At 38.2% G+C, this 20821-nt stretch overlaps 2 protein-coding genes across 2 annotated transcripts; both read left to right on the plus strand.

Annotated features, from left to right (window-relative positions):
• Window positions 1–251: 251 nt before the first annotated feature.
• On the plus strand, window positions 252–9838 carry rgra (retinal G protein coupled receptor a). The gene is made up of 7 exons (XM_017723252.2): window positions 252–717; window positions 958–1114; window positions 1507–1628; window positions 2658–2811; window positions 3618–3735; window positions 5386–5499; window positions 6809–9838. Exons 1-7 carry the CDS (start codon window positions 639–641, stop codon window positions 6950–6952), a joined length of 888 nt encoding a protein of 295 aa, XP_017578741.1. The 5' UTR covers window positions 252–638; the 3' UTR covers window positions 6953–9838.
• A 7866-nt stretch (window positions 9839–17704) lies between these two features.
• slc18a3a (solute carrier family 18 member 3a) lies at window positions 17705–20483 on the plus strand. Its single transcript, XM_017722201.2, has one exon. It carries the CDS (start codon window positions 18192–18194, stop codon window positions 19749–19751), a length of 1560 nt encoding a protein of 519 aa, XP_017577690.1. The 5' UTR covers window positions 17705–18191; the 3' UTR covers window positions 19752–20483.
• The last annotated feature ends 338 nt before the right edge of the window (window positions 20484–20821 follow it).

Genomic DNA, 20821 nt, shown 5'->3' on the forward strand with positions numbered 1-20821 from the left:
TGATTTCAGGAGGAACCTTGAATGACCTACGAAACAATCTGTCTAGTCTGCATATCAGTCACCGTGTGTGTGCGTGTGTGTTTCTAGGGCATATGGTACACAAGGTCTATCGACCTGCAGTTTATCATTAACCCTTTAGCTGCTCTTACACAACACCTACCCCTGATCTGTGCTGTGTGAAGCTATCAGTGAGTTATCGCAGAGCTTGTATGGACCTATGTAAGACACGGCGCTGAGAGGAGTGTGCGAAAAACACTCCACCTGTTGTGTAGAGGCCTGTCAGGCGAAAAAGAAACAAAAAAAGAATGTTTTTTTTTTGTAGGCTGGGCTGCTTCTCATCCCCATCAAAACCACGGACGACACAAAGGCTTGTTGTGTAACTGAATGAGCGCTTTACGCTCGCATTGTGCAAATACGTATTAGCGGGGCAATGGCTGATGCTGTTAGGTTCATTAAGAAATTCCTCTGCGGATTGAGGCAGGGAGAGGGCTTTACATAATGACGTCCCTGCTTTTTTCTCGTGAAATGGCCCTTTAAAAGTAGGCTTCTTTTGGTCACCCCTGAGGCACAGGCTATCGAGCGACCGGACGGTGAAGCTTGAGGTGTGATCACCCAGTTTTAGGTCAGATATTTTCAAAATGGTGACTTCTTATCCGCTGCCCGAGGGATTCTCTGAGCTCGATGTGTTTTCACTGGGATCCTGTTTACTCGTGGAGGGTAAGAAAACATTGCTTATGGTGCCAGTCCAGCGCAGCATTACTGCAGCGAAATAGCAGAGCATGGGATACACTGCGTCTGGACCGGGTCTAATGGGCTTAGCGCTGGAGAAATAACGCGCTCATTTAATTTATTATGTGCTCGTGACCTTAAAACTGAAATCTTGTGTAACTATTCCGCTGTGCGCTCTTCAGAAGGCGCGCTTAATATTCCTCTTTCTCTGATGTCTTCCTTCCTAAGGTTTCCTCGGATTCATCCTGAATGCCGTCACAGTTGTTGCCTTCCTTAAAATACGAGACTTACGGACTCCGAGTAATTTCCTTGTGTTCGCTTTGGCTCTGGCAGACATGGGGATTTGTCTGAATGCCACTATAGCCGCATTCTCCAGCTTTCTGAGGTGAGCTCTTCTGATCTGGAGACCTTCGTGTCTCCCATACGATATTAGAAATGCAGAGACAACGCATTAAAAACCAATTGCAAAATGGATGACCTGCTTGGTGTCTTTTACGCGTTGGATATAGTGATTGAATCAGCGTGGTCAGATGTGCTTTGAAAGGAGAGAGTGTGCGCGGGGTTTATTCCCCGGCGCCCATGTGATTTAGTTGTGATTAGAAGCAGATGCTGTGGATGGGAAGGCTGGGAGATATTGCTTTCAGAAGCTCCGTTTACAAACACTGACACAATGCAAAGTTGTCTGTTTAGGCTTTCGCATAGCCTGCATGTGTTGTAGTGAATAATGACAAATGTCTGTCAGACAAACTTTTCTCTATGTTTTGTGAAAACTTGCAGATACTGGCCCTATGGATCAGAAGGGTGCCAAACCCACGGCTTTCATGGATTCCTAACTGCTCTTTCCAGCATCCACTTCATTGCAGCTATTGCTTGGGACAGATACCACCAGTACTGCACCAGTAAGGAGCAAGAAAAAATAAATCTGGCGCACTCTCTTGCACATTAATGGATTTAAGGCTATTATGTGACGGGCTTTTCTACAGCTTGGCAAACACAGAGTTAAAAACTCCATCTGCCACAAGCCCTATTCAATGGCCTTTTGCTTGACATGGCCACAAAGGCTTATCCTCAGGCTCATTCATCCAAGCTTTCACAAGAGGCTCCGGGAATTGCTGCTATTTTGAATTTGTTGCCAGTACAGAGTTATAAATCCTAATTAGGACTATTCAAAAAATAATCATGGTTGACCAATGACTAGCCCTGAGTTTACCAACAGACAGCATTCAAAATGCACATTAACATTTACAGCATTTAGCAGATGCTCTTATCCAGAGTGAATTACAAGAAGTGCTTTGTCTGTCTAGAGAAAGTATCTTTGCTAGTTACCAATAGGTTAGAGAAAAAGACAGTCCTGAGCTCAGATACTGCTAGATACAAAAGTCAGTGTAGATACCCAGAAAAAAGGACCAGAGTTGAGCACTGTGCCATGCAATACAATACAATACACTACAATATACAGTGCATTCACCAATAAAGTAAACTGCAAAACAGTTTATATATTACATATATAACAGTTCATATACAGATTATATATATATATATATATATATATATATATATATAGAGAGAGAGAGAGAGAGAGAGAGAGAGAGAGAGAGAGAGCTCAGAGAAAATAACATTATTGTCTGTTAGTGTTTATTGTGGTAGTGTTTGAAATCATCTGATCTGCAATCAGACGAACATATTAAAGTAATTTGTATGTCAAGTGCATAAATTTGTGCATAAAAATAATCTGAAATAAGTTACAGTTTCAGTCATTTAAATTGCTTGATGGCAACGTACACCGTCCATCGACAATGAACCTTAGGTTTTGGTGGAAATTTTTAATGATCTCAAATGTATAATGAAAGTTAAGGGTGAATATAATGAAAGAAGTGAATGCTGCATAAATGGGAAGAGTGTGTGACCCTGTTGTTTTTATTATTAAGGAACAAAGCTCCAGTGGAGTCGTGTCATCTCCCTGGCTGTCTTCATCTGGCTCTTTACTGCTTTCTGGGCAGCGATGCCTTTGATTGGCTGGGGAGAGTATGATTATGAGCCACTGAGAACCTGCTGTACTCTAGACATAAGCAAAGGAGACAGGTATGACACACACAAATATAAACAACCAGTGCTGAACACTAACCCACAGGTGCCCACGCCTGCGCTAAAACGTAGGTTTATGACACCATGTTTTGAACCCATTGTTGACTATGTAATCCACAATGACAAATACTATCTATTTAGTAGTAGTCTGATGGTGGTTCTAATGATGGAGCATGATGATTGACAAATCTGCAGTGACAGAAAGCTTCCAGTTAGTAGTTTTAAACTTGCATATGGGTATATTCAATAATAATGGTAATGAGCACTGGTAGAAGGTAGGTAGACTTAATTGGGCCTGGGACTGCTTGCAGTACAATATAAAAACAGCTATCACATTGACCTAGAAGCAGGTATATTGTAAAGTGACGATGATGATGATTATCTTTGATATGTTCAACTGTGGAGCTAAATAATGAATGCAATTACCAGCTGCTGCAGCAGCAATAACAACAATAATAATAATAATAATATTGGATTGAATCTATATCTATCTAGTCATACTCCTAAGCTTTTTGTTTATTACAAGTTTCTTGTGTTTTGAGATCATACAATGTACAGCAGAATACCAGCTACATTGATCATTTAGATACAATGTAAATATTAGTGCTATAAGCATTTTAATTCTCACAGTGTAGCCTGTTATCATGAAATGTGTCAAGGGAAGTTCTTATTCATTGATATTATCAATATCCACTCCGGAAATTAAGAGCCAGATAGACACAATATGACTCACATTTGCACTGTGATATCAGTAGCTTATAATGTCATGTGGTATCAGTTTACATTTGTGTCCTTTCACTTAGGAACTACGTCTCTTATGTGATTCCAATGGCCATCTGTAATATGGGAATTCAAGTGTTTATTGTGATGTCCTGCTACAAATCCATTGACAAGAAATTCAAGAAGACAGGCCAGGAAAGGGTAAGTAGTGAAGTTTTAATATACACTTTGAACATTTGACATTGAGGCTGGCATCTAGAGGGCCCAGTTAGTATAAGTTTCCCCTCATGTGTTGCATAAACCCATTATTTATGGTGCTTGAGCTAAGAGCCCTTGTGCCTAGGAGCACAAAGGCTTCTCCACATTGTAAACAGTGAACTCTTCATCAGAGCAAAGCTATTATGTAACTCTAAAACAAAATCACACACAAGGAAGAAGCCCTACCAAGTTATGGCTCAGTAAGCAACCACAAGGCTCTCTAGTGGTAAATATTATTGATATTGTAAATATGGGCCCAGAAAAAAAAACCTTGAGAGTTTTGTTTTGTTGTAATTAACTGGTCACTGATGAGTACAAGTAGCTATGCTGTATACTGCTGAAACATGTTTATGTGGTATTGCAGATGTGTTAGTTCTCACTCCTGTAATATAAAAAAGAGGACTGATGTGTTACTTAGCTTGGACCAAAGCCTTTCATGGCCTTATGCACACAGAAAGAAATCTCACCTCAGTGTGCCACAGAGACTGGTGTGATTTGATCTAAATGCTATATATCACAATTTGTTTGCAAAATGTAATGTGCATTACATGTGCAATGCAATCCCTATGAGAACATAGAGGCTTCACAGAACACGAGAATAAAAGACTTCACAATATTTATGTTATTTTAAAAGTTTTGCTTTTGACAATTTTCCCCCAAATCACCAGAAAACAATTAATACTTTGGGTCAGTATGATACAACTCTGCACTAAAACCAATAATAGAGCATGTTCAGTTTACATCATAACATGTGCATTAATGTTACTAATTAGTTTTTGCTAAATTCTAGATAATATATAATATAAATAATAATAAATAAATTATTATATAAAATATATATTATATAAAATGATACAAGATGTTGTAATAAGCAATGTATTCATTGGTGACTTACATGGGAGCTAAATGTTCATATATATCTCAGACAGTTGGCGCCCCTCCCAGCACTTTTATCTCTATGTATTCTCTCTATATTGTTGGACAAACTGGCTTCTTTTATTAAAAAATAATAAAATATTTTTGTTATATATTTATTTTGATTTCTTTTTTTATGTTTTTCATTTCTGTGGAAAAAATAGACAGAGTAGCAAGGAAGTGAAATTAGGTCACAGGTAGCTGCAGACCTGACACATGTATTAATGAATTTAGGATTGAAAAGGATTAATGAATTTAGAGAACTGGTACAATGCCCCACTTCTCATATACATTTGATATATATAAAATCTGCACAAATAAACAGTTTATAACATTAGATAAACAGTATGCAGGTAACAGAATTACACTACATATATATGCATTATCCACAAGGGTCAAGTTGCTGGACAGATTAGGCTGAATGTTATGCTAAACAGGATTTTCAACAGAAAGCTACTATTCAAAGTCTAATTTATTCCATGGCTAGTCTTAATCTGTCTGGAAAGCTAGTCCCAAGAATCCTCTTTGTGTTTTATCCTGTCCTTTATTCTATGTTTTAGATAATATAATGGAAGTATGTGTATCTAATAACATGTCTGCATCTGACTTACATCCCCAGCATGTGACTAGGATATAACCCCCATGACTAAACTGACTTTGCCTGCTCTCTGTGTGCAGTTCAACTGTAGCACTCCCCTGAAGACCCTGCTGTTTTGCTGGGGCCCTTATGGAATCCTAGCCTTCTATGCTACTGTGCAGAACGCCAACCTCCTGTCTCCTAAATTGAAAATGGTAACAAGATGATATGTCATTTGCACTTTTTTAGCAGTGATATCTAGGGCTTTAAATTCCATACTTTTATGGTCTCAACCAAATTATTATTACAGAATACTGAAAAATTTATGTCATTCAGTACCAAATATCAGTAACTAAATAGTCAGTCTTATCAGCATCAGTTACTCAATAAGAATGGTTGTTTCAAAATCTAAACTGGTAATTTGGCTAATATGTATGTTACTAACAATCTATTACAATCTACTAAACAATTACAAGCACAAATACTGAAAAATAAATAAGAAAGAAAGAAAGTAAGAAAGAAAGAAAGAAACGTATTCTATGCTCCTCATAGTATAATCTTAAGTTCTTGGTATTATTTTTATTACTAAATTCTTTTTACTATATACATAGTGCTGTGAAAGAGTATTTGCCCCTTCCCAATTACTTCAGTTTTTTATCACACTTTTTTAATCAAGCTACTTTTACTAGTTGACAAAGGTAACTGAATAAACGTAAAATGTGGTTTGTAAATGATGTAAATGAAAAATGCTGTTCAGCCCTACCTGGCCCTATGTGAAAAAGTAGTTGCCCACTTAGCTACTAAATCAGTTAGTTAATCAGTTAGTTAACCAAATTCAACTGATTATTGGATTCAGTGCTACTAGCCACACCCAGGCATGATTATTGTCAGACCTGTTGAATCCAACCATGAATTAAATAGAACCTGTCTGATGATATGAAGCAGGCTTGAAGGTCTCAAAATGAGCACATGATACCAGGTTGCAAAGAGAAAACTTGGAAGAGTGGTGAAGCTTTCCAGGAGTGGGAAGAGAAAGCGTCAATCAAGAGTGCATCGATGATTCATCCGGGAAGTCACAAAAGAACCCAGACAATTTGACTCTTGTCAAAGTCATTCAGGTCTTCACGCCTGCGTATTTCTCCCACATCCAGTAAATATACTATAATACACTTACCACCTAATATATCCCAGAACATCCCTGAACATGCGCCGCTGTTACAATATAGTTTACGTTATTTGTTGTCAAAGTCTAAATAATTATTATTGTTATTGTTCTTATCATCTAAAAGAAGGCATTGTAAAAGAATATGGCTCAGGAATTGGTATTGAATATCAAATAATAATATAATTGAATAGTAGTGACATTATGTGGTGTATTTATAGAATTCAGACTATTCTGTTATTTGTGCCAAAAAAAAAATAGAAAGAAAACATAGCTACTATAGCAGCTATGTAAACTGTGTATTTACACAGAAAGTGTAATGTCTTTATACATTTCTGTTTTTTTGTCTGCTGTTTTTCTAGATTGCTCCTATTGTGGCTAAAACCTCACCCATCTTCAATGTCTTTGTTTACGCTCTGGGAAATGAAAACTACAGAGGAGGAATCTGGCAGCTGCTCACTGGACAAAAAATTGCGACACCTTCCATTGAGAACAAGTCCAAATAAACCAAGCATACAGTAATCATGTATAATGTTCTGGTCATTTCTGCCAGGTATGATACATGCTCAAGCTCATACCATCTTCATAATATTATTGGCTCATTTCACTCATGGTGTTTTTCTATCTCATAGGATATTGTTTCTGTCCAGGATAATTTGGTCTCGTGTAGCCAGCAAGAAAGAGTAATAGCTTATATATTTCCAACATGGTGCGTGTAGTCCTACTTTTGACTGATTGTGTCATTTAAGTCATTGTAATAGGCCTCACTGCAGGAGCACTTTGTTCAGTCACATAATACAGGTTACGCCACTTCCATGTTGTGATTAAATAACAGCACATGAGTATTACACACGAGTTATGAGTAGAAGCTGTGCTGATATTTCATAAGTGCTTACATCTGATATTTCATAACTATAGCAGTTGTGAAATATCAGAACTGCTGTTTCAATTTTGGCAGCATAATGCAGGGATTATTAAGGTCACAGTGCAAAATGATTTTTTTCTGCCTTGATGAAGCACAATATATTTACATGTATAGTTTGGTTCATTTTTGGGTAAAGTAATATTTTAACATTCGTGCTAGATACATCTAAAAAGTATTTATTTTCTACCATAGAGTTATCCTCCAGCATGTAAATCTCACTTGCCATGAGATGATGTCCATGCTAAGCCTGAGACAGAATTAGACAAGCAACATTTTATAATCCCAGAAACAACAGTGCTTTTCATGATAACACATTCCCCCAGTGCTTAAGACTAACAGACAGGAGGAGATTACGCACAAGACATACTGCAATTAGATATAATGCCCGCCCTGCACGTCTCTCTCCCTCCTGCACATGCTCCCACTGTCCATCTCTTAAACCAGTCACATATGTAAAAAGGACATGGGAAAATACAGTGCTGTGCAAAAGTCTTAGGTATGTAAGACAATTATATATAGAGCAATTTAATAAAAAAATAATAACATTAGAATAAATACTTAATATGAATAAACATACAAAGAACACACTGTGATTTGATGTATGTGGGAGTGTGGGAGTGAGCCCAGTATTTACAGTCATCATCCAATCAGGCGTGTGCTGCTAGAATTTAGCAAATCCATGCAATGGCTGGAGATGTGAAGAACCAAACCTTTCTATCTGTGTTCTTCTAACCAAACATTAAAAACTTAAAAACAAAAAATAAATTCTTGTTTAATGTTGCTGTATTTATGTTTATCTATATTTATTCTAATGTTACATAGAGTGTTACAGGCAAAAACTCATTTACTACCAGGAATTGGCTGCCTAAGACTCTTACACAGTACTGTACATCTGCTGTGGTAAAGTTATTATAAAGGTATTATTATATATATATAATTATAAAGGTATAATTAGAAGTATCTTGGCTTGAAACATACTATTATTTGCAAAAGTTTCAATAAAGCAAAATGTTTTTGTTAAAATTAACACATCCTCTACAGAGAACACACTTAAAATGGCATTTTGTGCAAATATTTGTACCCAGTTTTTGGTTTTAACATATTGGAAATAAAATATAAATAAAATAATAATAATAATTCGCTGTAAGGAGTGAGATGAAACTAATTATTTGTGTTGTGATGAATGGTAGCAACACAGCAGCAAATGTATATATTTTAGTGGTAAAATACACAAACATTAGCAGACAGTGATTTAATTGTTTACACAAACTATTAAAAGCCGAATGTAATTTTACACATATTTAGCTTTCTGTTTATATATTAAGTAAATCTACTCTTCATCAACCTTTTCAAACCCCTACACTCTACACTCACTTGACCTCACCTGTTAAAGGTGTTAAAAAGGCACATTTTTGACAGAAAACATGAACATGAGATTAAAGTCATTAGCAAAGCAATGAGATTAATATATTCCTGTATTTCAAAAGCACCACCTACAAATGTAATAATTTATTCCTAAGGTGTAGCAATCTTGTGCTGAAAGGTTATTTGTAAGTTACTGTTCTCTAGACTGCATTCATTATTATCTTGTTAATAGTAGTGTCATTATCTGTATTATAAATACCTAACAGTGCTGTGATTTAAGGAGTGGCTGAACTGTATTGATAATGTATGTTATATATAGATGAATGTGTTTTCTGTGCACAAATGACAGCATTTATGTGACATTATCAAAATTATACAAAGCAGCTCAACTTAAATTCAGCTTGTGAAAGAAAAGCACAACTGAACAATATGTGTGTGTGTGTGTGTGTGTGTGTGTGTGTGTGTGTGTGTGTGTGTGTGTGTGTGTGTGTGTGTGTGTGTGTGTGCATGCATGAGAGAGATTTAGTGTGACACCTGATGAATGTGCTTTGTGTGAACTGATGTTATGTGCATCGCTTGTCAATGTTTTCTATTATACTTCCTCAAGTGCATTATGACTTATGACTTTGATATGAGTTTTTTTCTTCATACTGTGCCTCATAAATAACAGTGGGTTACTGTATCACTCCCAATAAAGAAATTCTCTGGGATATTTTGTTGTTCTTTATAAGGCCTAAGAGATTACAAAGAAGTCTTCCTGCATCCTGCATTCTCACAAAGATACTCGATCCCTACCACTCTAAACAATGAGCAAATGTTGCACTGGATGATATTTACCATTTGGAACAGATCACTTTACCCGAACCATCTTACTCCTCAAGAAGGGGTTACCAAGCCGATTAACTGAAGAGCTTTCACTTCAGACTTCAGTAATGTTACATAACTCTTCACACTAAGCCCATTTCTAGTCATCAGAGCACAATGCTTTTGTGGATGCTGTGGATGTACTTATGAGGGTTAATAGATGTAACACAATAAATGTAATTGTCATAATCTGAATGTGATGTAATGCTCAGCAGTCAAAATGAATTGCATAATGAAACGCTGTCTGCCTGTTTTTTTTTTTTTCCTGTGAGTGGAACTTAAACCGACTACCGTTCACAAAGCACACAAATTCAGTCCGTCAAAATGATAAATATATTTCTCCAATTGTTAGAACACTGTCTAAAGTCTAACTGTATCTTAAAAGAGGCTAAACTGCACTAATCTTAAACAGAGAAAGTATGAGCAGAAGTGGATGATGGAACTGGACATTTCTTGTGCCCAGCACACCATGTAAGCTTCCAGATAAAATAAGCCTCTGTGATCATCTCTTCCTGTTAGTGGCTGAAGGCCATGGTACATTTGCTTACGGCATTTAGTGTTAGAAAAACATTTAAAAGACATGCAATACATACAATACATATGCCATACATACTCATACAAATTTCATATAAAAGAAAAACAATATAACTTTAAACTGGTGCTGAAATCCTGACTTGAATATTATTAAAATATCAGAAATACATTTTAAATAGCTGCTGTCATAAAAGAGTTTTCATGTTCATTATTGCTAGTGGATCTGACAAATGAACCATGTCATGATTGACTGACAATAAATATGAATCAAGCAATGAATGAATGAACACACAGATTAATAGTGTCATTATGAAATTTTCATTATTCTTAATATATTTTCTGTGTATTTTATATACAAAACAGCAATGTGACTATTTAATTTCAGGCCATATGTAGACTTTTTCAATGGATGTTTGAACTTTGTCTGGAAGCTGAATCAGGATGGGTGTGCAGTCCAGTGGTCAGCAGTGTTGTTGCTGCATTCATTAATATTAGAAAGTGCATATTTCAACTTGCCTGACAATTAATTTGAAAACTAAGTTTAATGTTCATCATGAATTTTCAGACGTCAGGCGATTCTTGTCAGTGTTTTCAGCTTCATTTGGTAGCGAGGCCACAGTTTTGACCGTGAGTCACTTTGATGTCTTTTTTTTCTGGGATGAGTTGAAGGCAGGGGAAAACATGCTTTTAAAATATGACAAATCTTCATCATCCCAGATGTCCACTTAAAATATGGTGATTTGTGTTTTTGAAAGAACATCATCAAGAGATTTTCTGGGGCAGTCAAGTCTCAAAACTCCCAGATTATAACATACTTAGATTCAAAATCTCTGGCATGAGATGACAAATTTGTCCTTTTCCTGATTTCCTGTTTTTTCCCCTTCTCCCTCTTTTTTTCATCAGCCTTGCAGCTCATACAGCAACACTCTGAAGTGGTACATCAGAGAAATTCAGGTATTTACTGTTCTCTCTGGATTATGGGGTATAAACCAATGAACATTTTATATGGGCTGTTTAAGGCGATTATGCTGCAATATGGTATCTCAGCGTCAAATGAGGTAAAGTTTAAAGGTGACATCTAATAATTTTACAAATTCCTCTCAAATATCATTAAATAAATTACCTTGCTTGAGCTGATTTCCCACATCTGGATGTGAAAATCAAGCATCCTTACAGAGTACCTTTATAGTGTAATGCTTTTGTATGGACAGTGAAGGGACAGATCAGAAGAAGAGGAAGACTGGGAAAAGAGTGAGGATACATAGTTAGAATATCTCAGACTGAAATTTCTAACAAACTCTCCAAACTCCTGGACATTTGTCTGGACATAGCACACAATATAGCACATCCTAAACAGACAGTGAATAATGGAACTGCAGTGCTTGACCGAAGGCAGAAGAGTAATCAAATAGTGCACTAAAGCCCCATGATCAGCTGCCCTCCGGCCACAGCTCAGAGCGAGAATTTAGCCATGCATTCTGTTATATGATTAAAGTTCTTCCCCTCTCATATTTACAGCACATTAAGTAATCTCTACACACCAGATTCGTCACCAGTTTGGAGTTAGTTTACGTCAATTTTAAGTTTGAACCTACTTTCAGAATGTCACAGAGTCAAAGGCATAACTGATCATATTCATAAAAGAGCATATATATATATATATATATATATATATATATATATATATATATATATATATATATATAATTTAAAGCAACTTCTTTACTTGTACCAAATATTCACTTAATACATGAATAATTAGTAGGAGGCTAAAGATTCTTTTTTTTTAAAAAGCATTTTATGTAAAAACAGTGTTTTTAAAGGATTATGGACAGTGTGTAATCTGGATTAATGATGTACGGTATACGTCATTGGCCTTGATAGAACTGCTTGTTTTGGCTCATTTGAACTATGCATACTAATCCATGACCTGAAATGTGTTTAATTTACACTCATCATGGAGCGGCTCGCAGCAACTATTAGACGTTGCTTTAAGAATGCTTCAGTATCATTTTAAGAAAATAAACCTGTCCTTCAGCATCAGAGCCATAATGATTACTAATTTCTAGTAAACATTTCACTTGCAAAGGTGCAGAAGTTGTAATAAAAGCAAAACTGGGATCTTTTAGCTTGAATGTGGGTCACCACTAATGACCCTACACACATGCATACATATGTAAACAGACAAAAAAATAAATTCTCATTAATAATAATTCCACATTTTTGGATGCACTGAAACACTTAATAAAGTGAGACTCAGTAAAGTTCTATATAATTTTACAACTTATTTTGGCTCTTTGCTTTCTTCGGCAGTCTTCTTTAATAAAATTATGTAATTAATGTAATTACAAAGAGGATGGTGTAATCCTTTGTTTACAAATGGTTCAGACACAAGGATTATATCTTTTTAATCAATCTATGCATGCTTCAGTTTCGGAATGTTGAATGTTCTACCTCTGATGCCGTGTATTCAGTAAGTAGCTTGTCCATTATAATGATAGCTTGACAGATCATTGGCTTTAAATGCTATGGCTGAAATATATTCTATAATATAAATACTTAACCCCTTACACATTAGGCTTATTACTTTTTATTCAGTAATGACTATGTATTGTCCTGCAACTGCTATGTAACCAATCTGTAAGTTAGGCAGTTGCCAGAGTATGAAACTGAAATATGAGTCCACTTAAAGGGCTGGTTGGGGTGGGGTTGAACTGTGACGCATTTCCCTGCCTTCTCACCTCCCAACCCAAAGTCCAGATAGAGAATTAAAACCATATTATATCCAGTGAATCAAAAGACTGCCAAGACAGACTGTAGGATAAAGGATTAGCATCAGAGTGAAAGGGGGACAGAGCAGCAGTAGCTTTGGCTGTACATCAGCAGTCGTTATTACATATCCTTTTTTAGATTGTGACGCAATAGTTTATATAAAAACTCACTATTATTCAACATATTACAATATGACACTATGATGATTTTTTTTCTTTTTGGTCAGCATAGCCTAGTTACATCTGTACTGTTATAAGAGACATCAGAGCCTGGAGGATGAACCTTGCAGGACATCAGAGACTATAGTACTGCACACCTACAAAATATGAAACTATTAGATGAACATGGTATCTGTTGAAGAAATCAACATCATCTTTTAACACATTTCAGGCCAGCTACGAGAGCACAGAACACCTCTGACACAGACTGTCTAAATACTAAACAAATAGCTGAGTAACAAATTTATCACAGTGATGTTAAAGTTACTTAAAAAGCAACATTTTGTTGTTACAAAATCCTTGTTTGTAAATTTAGGGCAGGATTTGCCAATCCAGTCCTTGGAGACCCAGAAAGTCCACCTATTTGTTCTAGCTCACCCCACTGAGCCTGAATCACACAATCAAGAAGACTGAGCACAGTTTGTGCTGGAATGAAGAGAAACGGTGAACTGCTAAGTGTTCCTGAGGACTGATTTGAAATGCACAGGTTTTAAAACTGACTGCACTTTTAGGGACATCTGCTGGTAGAGATGAGTGATTTTTATATTTTTTTCCCATCAAATTCCACTTGGATAAGGGCTCTTGAAGGAATCATTTGGCAAAAAATGTAATGTGCAGTTTTGCCCTTACCTCAAATATAACTTATCAACCAAGACATGCCTGATGCTCAAGGCTTGCTTCTTATATGTTTATATAATATACAACTCCAAGTCCAATGAAGGTGGGATGTTGTGTAAAACATAAATAAGAACAGAATACAATTATTTGCAAATCCTTTTCAACCTATATTCAATTTTATACACCACAAATACAAGATATTTAATGTTCAAATGAATAATCTTTATTGTGTTTTGCAAATATTCACTCATTTTGAATTTGATGCCTGCAACACATTCCAAAGAAGTTGGGACAGGGGCGTGTTTACCACTGTGTTACATCACCTTTCCTTTTAACAACACTCGATAAGCATTTGGGAACTGAAGACCGTAATTGTTGAAGCTTTATAGGTGGAATTCTTTCCCATTCTTACTTGATGTACAACTTCAGTTTCTCAACAGTCCGGGGTCTCCATTGTCGTATTTTGCGCTTCATAATGCGCCACACATTTTCAATGGGAGACAGGTCTGGACTGCAGGCAGGCCAGTCTAGTACCCGCACTCTTTTACTATGAAGCCACGCTATGCAGAATGTGGCTTGGCATTGTCTTGCTGAAATAAACAGGGACGTCCCTGAAAAAGACGTTGCTTGGATGGCAGCATATGTTGCTCCAAAACCTGTATGTACTTTTCAGCATTAATGGTGCCTTCACAGATGTGCAAGTTACCCATGCCATGGGCACTAACACACCCCCATACCATCAGAGATTTTTGCACTGATAACAATCCAAACAGTCCTTTTCCTCTTTGGCCCAGAGGACACGACATCCATGATTTCCAAAAACAATTTGAAATGTGGACTCGTCAGACCACAGGACACTTTTCCACTTTGCGTCAGTACATCTCAGATGAGCTCAGGCCCAGAGAAGCCGGCGGCGTTTCTGGGTGTTGTTGATATCTGGCTTTTGCTTTGAATGGCAGAGTTTTAACTTACACTTGTAGATGGAGCGACGAACTGTGTTCACTGACAGTGGTTTTCTGAAGTGTTCCTGAGCCCATGTGGTAATATCCGTTACAGAATAATGTCAGTTTTTAATGCAGTGCCGCCTGAGGGATCGAAGGTCACGGGCATTCAATGTTGGTTTTCTGCCTTGCCGCTTACTTGCAGAGATTTCTCCAGATTCTCTGAATCTTTTGATGATATTATGGAATGTAGATGATGAAATCCCTAAATTCCTTGCAATTGCACATTGAGAAACGTTGTTCTTAAACCGTTGGAGTATTAGCTCACACAGTTGTTCACAAAGTGGTGAACCTTGCCCCACCCTTGCTTGTGAACAACTGAGCCTTTCAGGGATGCTCCATTTATACCCAATCATGACATTCACCTGTTTCCATTTAACCTGTTCACCTGTGGAATTTTCCAAATAGGTGTTTTTTGAGCATTCCTCAACTTTCCCTTTTGTTGACCCTGTCCCAACTTCTTTGGAACGTGTTGCAGGCATCAAATTCAAAATGAGTGAATATTTGCCAAAAACAATAAAGTTTATCCGTTTGAACATTAAATATCTTGTCTTTGTAGTGTTTTCAATTGAATATAGGTTGAAAAGGATTTGCAAATCATCGTATACTGTTTTATTTATACCTTACCTGTATACCTGTTTTTATTTTATAAAAATCATTACTGAATTCTTACACAAGTCCCAACTTCATTGGAATTGAGGTTGTGTATATATATATATATATATATATATATATATATATATATATATAGTGAAAGTCTTTGTCTCCCATTATTTGTTACCTTCAGTACCTTTAGCTATGAAATATAATTAGTTGTACCACATTTCATTGCAGTTTTATTTTTAACTTGTGTTGACTCCACACACCCTGTCTTGACATTTACATTGCTTGTACCATGAATTACTGTATCTACACAGTACGTTTTTTCTGACAGTGTAGCTACTTTAGCCTTGTAACTTCTGTGCAAAGCAAAGCAATACTACATTTTGAGATGATATTATAAAACTTTAAATCTAAATGTTTCAATTCAAACCACTTTTTACGTAACAATATTTAAACACATCTCAGTGTTTAGTTAAACTGTACCCTCAAATAAACATGACAGTTTTGGAGCATAAATGTTCTCTTTTTAACACTGAACTTTATCTGAAGTGTTTGTATCATAAATGTAGCAGATGTAGGGAGTTGCCTTTATATCTTACATTTTGCATTGTACACAACATTGGTTGTTATAAATGAATTTTATATGTGTTCAGCTTGCTATTTCAGCTTGCTATTTCATGGTGATGTTGATGCTACTTGCTGTTATCAGATGTGTTACTAACATGTCAAGGGGGTATTTAAAAAATGCGTCTCCACAAGCTCACTGTATACGTCTACTTTAATATCGGTCAGTCCAGAGGTTGCAGTACATTTCACAAACCGTTAGATGTCAGCATTGCTCTTTTACCACGAAGAGAGCTTGCCTCGTTGATGTAAACCATTCTCACGGGAGATGGCGCCAAAACCCAGCGGTCGATCCTCCCTGCACTAAATCCCTATGATCCAAAGATCACATTCATGGCTGGAGTTAAATTGCATAATGTACACTTTTATTCAGTGCTCAACGAACTTTTGTTTTAAAATGACACCTTCTCTGGTGCTGTCGCTGAATTCTTAGAAAACTACACATTGTCACGTTGGAGCAGATTGGTGAAATACTTGATAGATACGGGGAGCTGTCCATTTCACGGTGGTGCTGAAGTTCAATTATACTTGTAGATACCACTAGTTATATTTAACCTACTTAACATGAAAACACTACAGAAGTATGTAAGTATGAGTGGAATTTGCTTAAATCCGTCATAGTTACACTCTTGCATACTGTATATGCCCACTCATCACTGATTTATGTATTGCATTGCACTTATGTATTGCATTGTATTGTAATGCACTGTTCTGTGTTCAGCTCGGCTCACTGACTGTGAACACTGACAGTTTCTTTTTCCTCTGGGTATCAAAAGTGACTTTTTAGTTTCTAGCAGTATCTGAGCTCAGGACTAGCTTTCTCTCTAACCTATTGGTAACTAGCAAACATACTTTCTCTAGATAGACAAAGCACTTCTTGTAAGTCGCTCTGGATAAGAGCATCTGCTAAATGCTGTAAATGTAAATGCAAATGATTCATCCTTATTTGGAGGAATATTGTTCCACAGTGGGAATACTATTTAATGACATAATCATCGCAAATCAATTGTTTTCATTGTTCAAAATGTTTCGAAATGCAAAATAGTAATAAAATATCATGTCATTTGAAGAGCCATCCATATTTTTTGTTTTGATGGGTGTCAGTCAGTGGAGCGCGTAGATGTCTTTTCAATATTGCTTTAAATGTTTAATTTTTTTAAAAATCGATGCTTTAATTATGGAATAATTGTTTAAAATGTAAGGTACTTGTTCTTGAAAGTAGATATAGTACAGAGATGGTACATTAACTAGCAAATACTATCCAGTAGGCCTACTACCAAGTACCTTCAAATAGGGACTTTTCACCAGCATTAACAGTTAGTATGTTATTCAAAAACTTTTATTCGTTAAAACTATAATGTGACTTAATTAGACGTAATTAGCAACGAAAAAAAGATTATCATAACTTTGAATTAGAATTTAAATGAAAGAATATATATATATAAATATAAACTCGAATAGCTTAGTTCAGTACCGCCGTTGTTAAAAGCAGCACTTTTGGGATTCTGGTGGGAGTCATAATGGTCCTCTCTGCTCTTGAGGAATTTTTTCTAAGAATGAAGGAACGTTTAGACCAGACCGGCCTCTGAAATCACCGAGTGCGTCTTTAATTGAATGCGCTGCCGTGTTAAATTAGCTTAATAAATGCGGCTGGTTGGGGAACCACTGGGGGGCAAGCAAGCAGTGCGTCACATCCCTGGAAAAAAAGAGGCGAGATTTCAATGGAATCAACAAACATGCGCGTGTGTCCCCCTAGCAGTGGCCACAGTTCCGAGCCTGCTGGACTGAGATGATGACATGCCTCGTAGCGTTACAGGTGAATGAATACGTTCATGTGAGCGCTCTTACCTTGCCGGGTTTGTGTGGCCACGCTCTCTAAAAAGACATCTCAGACCATGGAGGACAAGCAGGAGCATTTCTAAACCTGAGCGCGAGTTTGCGACTTCTCTTCGTCACCTGCACGACGACGATACAATGAAACAGCTCCGGCCGTCAGCGATAAAACGCGCCCAAGTCACGAGAGCGGAAAAGTGCGAGCAATGAAGGACTGCATCATGAGAAGGTAAAGCGGGAAAAGTTCGTCATCTAACCGAGGCTCTTTCGTTCAGTGAGTAACCAGGCGGGGAACCAATGCGCACAGGCAGCCCACTTTCTGCGGGAGCATAGCACAGTGTAGAAAAGAGTTTGAGCGCTCAGTGTGAAAGAAGGCAAAGTGTTAATCATGGCTACAGAGGGATCCAGCGGCTTGGCGCAGTCTGCCGCGGTTAAACTGTCAGAGATGGGCGAAAGAACTAAACAGTTAGGCACGGCTATCCAGGACCCTGAGCGACAAAGGAGGATCATTCTAGTGATTGTCTGTGTGGCACTTTTGTTAGATAATATGCTTTACATGGTGATCGTCCCGATTGTACCAGACTATTTAGCCCGTCTAGAAAGTCAGTCCGAGCAGTCCCACGACGTAGCACACGCCAACTCCTCAGACAACAGCACGCAAAGCCGGGTCCAAGCGGAGAACTTCGACTTGCAGGTCGGTGTCCTCTTCGCATCCAAAGCCATTCTACAGCTCATGGTCAATCCTTTGACGGGGACCTTCATAGACCGCGTCGGATACGACATTCCACTTTTCATCGGACTTTCCATCATGTTTGCGTCCACCTGCATTTTCGCGTTCGCCGAAAACTACGCGACCATGTTCGTGGCGCGCAGTCTCCAAGGGCTCGGCTCAGCCTTCGCAGACACTTCTGGGATTGCTATGATAGCAGATAAGTTCACGGAGGAGTCAGAGAGAAGTCGTGCCCTGGGCATCGCCTTGGCTTTCATCTCCTTTGGCAGCCTGGCGGCGCCCCCCTTTGGCGGGGTGCTATACGAGTTCGCGGGCAAACGGGTCCCGTTCATCGCGCTCGCCTGCGTGTGCTTAGCCGACGGTATACTGTGTCTGACTGTGCTCAAGCCATTCTCCAGCAGGACTAGAGAGAACATGCCAGTTGGCACCCCGATTTACAAACTCATGATAGATCCCTATATAGCCGTAGTGGCGGGTGCTTTGACGACGTGTAACATACCCCTCGCTTTTCTGGAGCCCACTATTGCGAACTGGATGGAGGAGAACATGGACTCCTCGCAGTGGGAGATTGGCCTAACCTGGTTGCCAGCTTTCTTCCCTCACATTTTAGGGGTCTATATCACTGTGAAACTGGCGGCCCAATACCCTCACTTACAGTGGTTCTACGGGGCTCTTGGCATGGTCATAATCGGGGCCAGCTCTTGCACTGTGCCAGCATGTAAAAACTTCGAGCAGCTCATCATCCCCTTGTGTGGCATCTGTTTCGGCATTGCACTAGTAGACACAGCTCTGTTACCCACCCTTGCATTTCTGGTCGATGTGCGCCATGTGTCTGTGTACGGTAGCGTGTACGCCATTGCGGACATTTCCTACTGCGTCGCCTATGCACTGGGCCCCGTCGTAGCCGGGAAGATAGTGCATGACCTCGGCTTTGCGCAACTCAACCTGGGAATGGGCCTCGCCAACGTGCTTTACGCACCGGCGCTGCTCCTATTGCGCAACGTGTGCCTAATGAAGCCGTCCCATTCTGAAAGAAACATGCTGCTGGAAGAGGGGGCTACAGGTCTCTACGACACGATCAGGATGGAGGAGCGCCAAGCCAGAAAGCACGGGTACAGCACCACGGGAAACTGCTTGCCCGTGGACGAGAACGGCACGTTTGCTGGAAACCCGAGGTCATACTCTGAAGAGGAGACGTCCGAACCCGAATACATCTAAACTCACACCTCCACTGTTTAATGTTGGGCGGATTTCCTGGACACAGATTAAGCCTAAACACGACATTTGAGTGGAGAATCCCTACCGGCAGTGAAATCTGTATCAAAAGAGTGTCGACTTAAACTGTGTCTGGAAAACCTTTAAAGCCTTTAATGTTGTAGCCTAGCCGTAGAATTGCAATCCTTTCAGACTGGTGGAAAATGTACAACCTACACTTAGAAGGTATATGATGTGTAACTGTCATGACTGTAAGTCTCATCACAATGAAACTACTCGACATGTTCTTTTTTCTGAAGCTGACTACCGGTTTTAATCATATTTGTGATCAGTTTTTTTAGTAGCTTAAGCAGTGTAATGAGTTACCCTTAATGAAACACATCTGTATCGTATCAGTGTTAAAAATGCATTCAGGGATATAAATACGGTGTGAATGCGCGCGAAAATGTGCGCCAGAGTTTCAAGTAGGCTTAAGCTACTGCTGTTCTGCCAGAGTTTGTGCTGCTATAACTAATATGCAATGTCACTTGACACTTTCATGGGTTAAATGATGGGTCTCGTGTGTGTAGCTTTTCCTGCGTTTCCACTGTCTGTATCATGCAGCCTGTTCTCTTGATAGAGTTTATTTCTGGAATGCGTCTGTGTATATTATGAAACATAAATTGTATATAATGTGTATATCAGGTGTACATAATTAAAAGATGATGCTGGGGACAACCTTTCCTTGCACTCTCATGTGTGCGGCTGTTTCCTTTCGTTTACGTTGCCAGGTATTCTTCACTGGTAAAAGTCGAAACATTGGTCTGAATAATAATAAAAAAGTTTTGCTGTTCACACAAATATCCCTACCCTTCGAAGTAGCTTTTAAAACTTATAAAAAGGTGTAACAAATGCACACGTGAACAACAAATATGTGTAGATTATATTAGAAAAAAGCACAACCTTAATAAAGTATTAATGTAGCCCTCATGCAGCCTATAAGCCCTTTAACTAACTCTAAGAGAATGAACATGGTCGTTTTCAGTGCATTAGCTTTCCCCACTCTTAGTATACATACAAAAGCAGGTCCACAA

The sequence above is a fragment of the Pygocentrus nattereri genome, chromosome 5, assembly GCF_015220715.1.
Source record: "Pygocentrus nattereri isolate fPygNat1 chromosome 5, fPygNat1.pri, whole genome shotgun sequence".
NCBI lineage: Eukaryota > Metazoa > Chordata > Actinopteri > Characiformes > Serrasalmidae > Pygocentrus > Pygocentrus nattereri.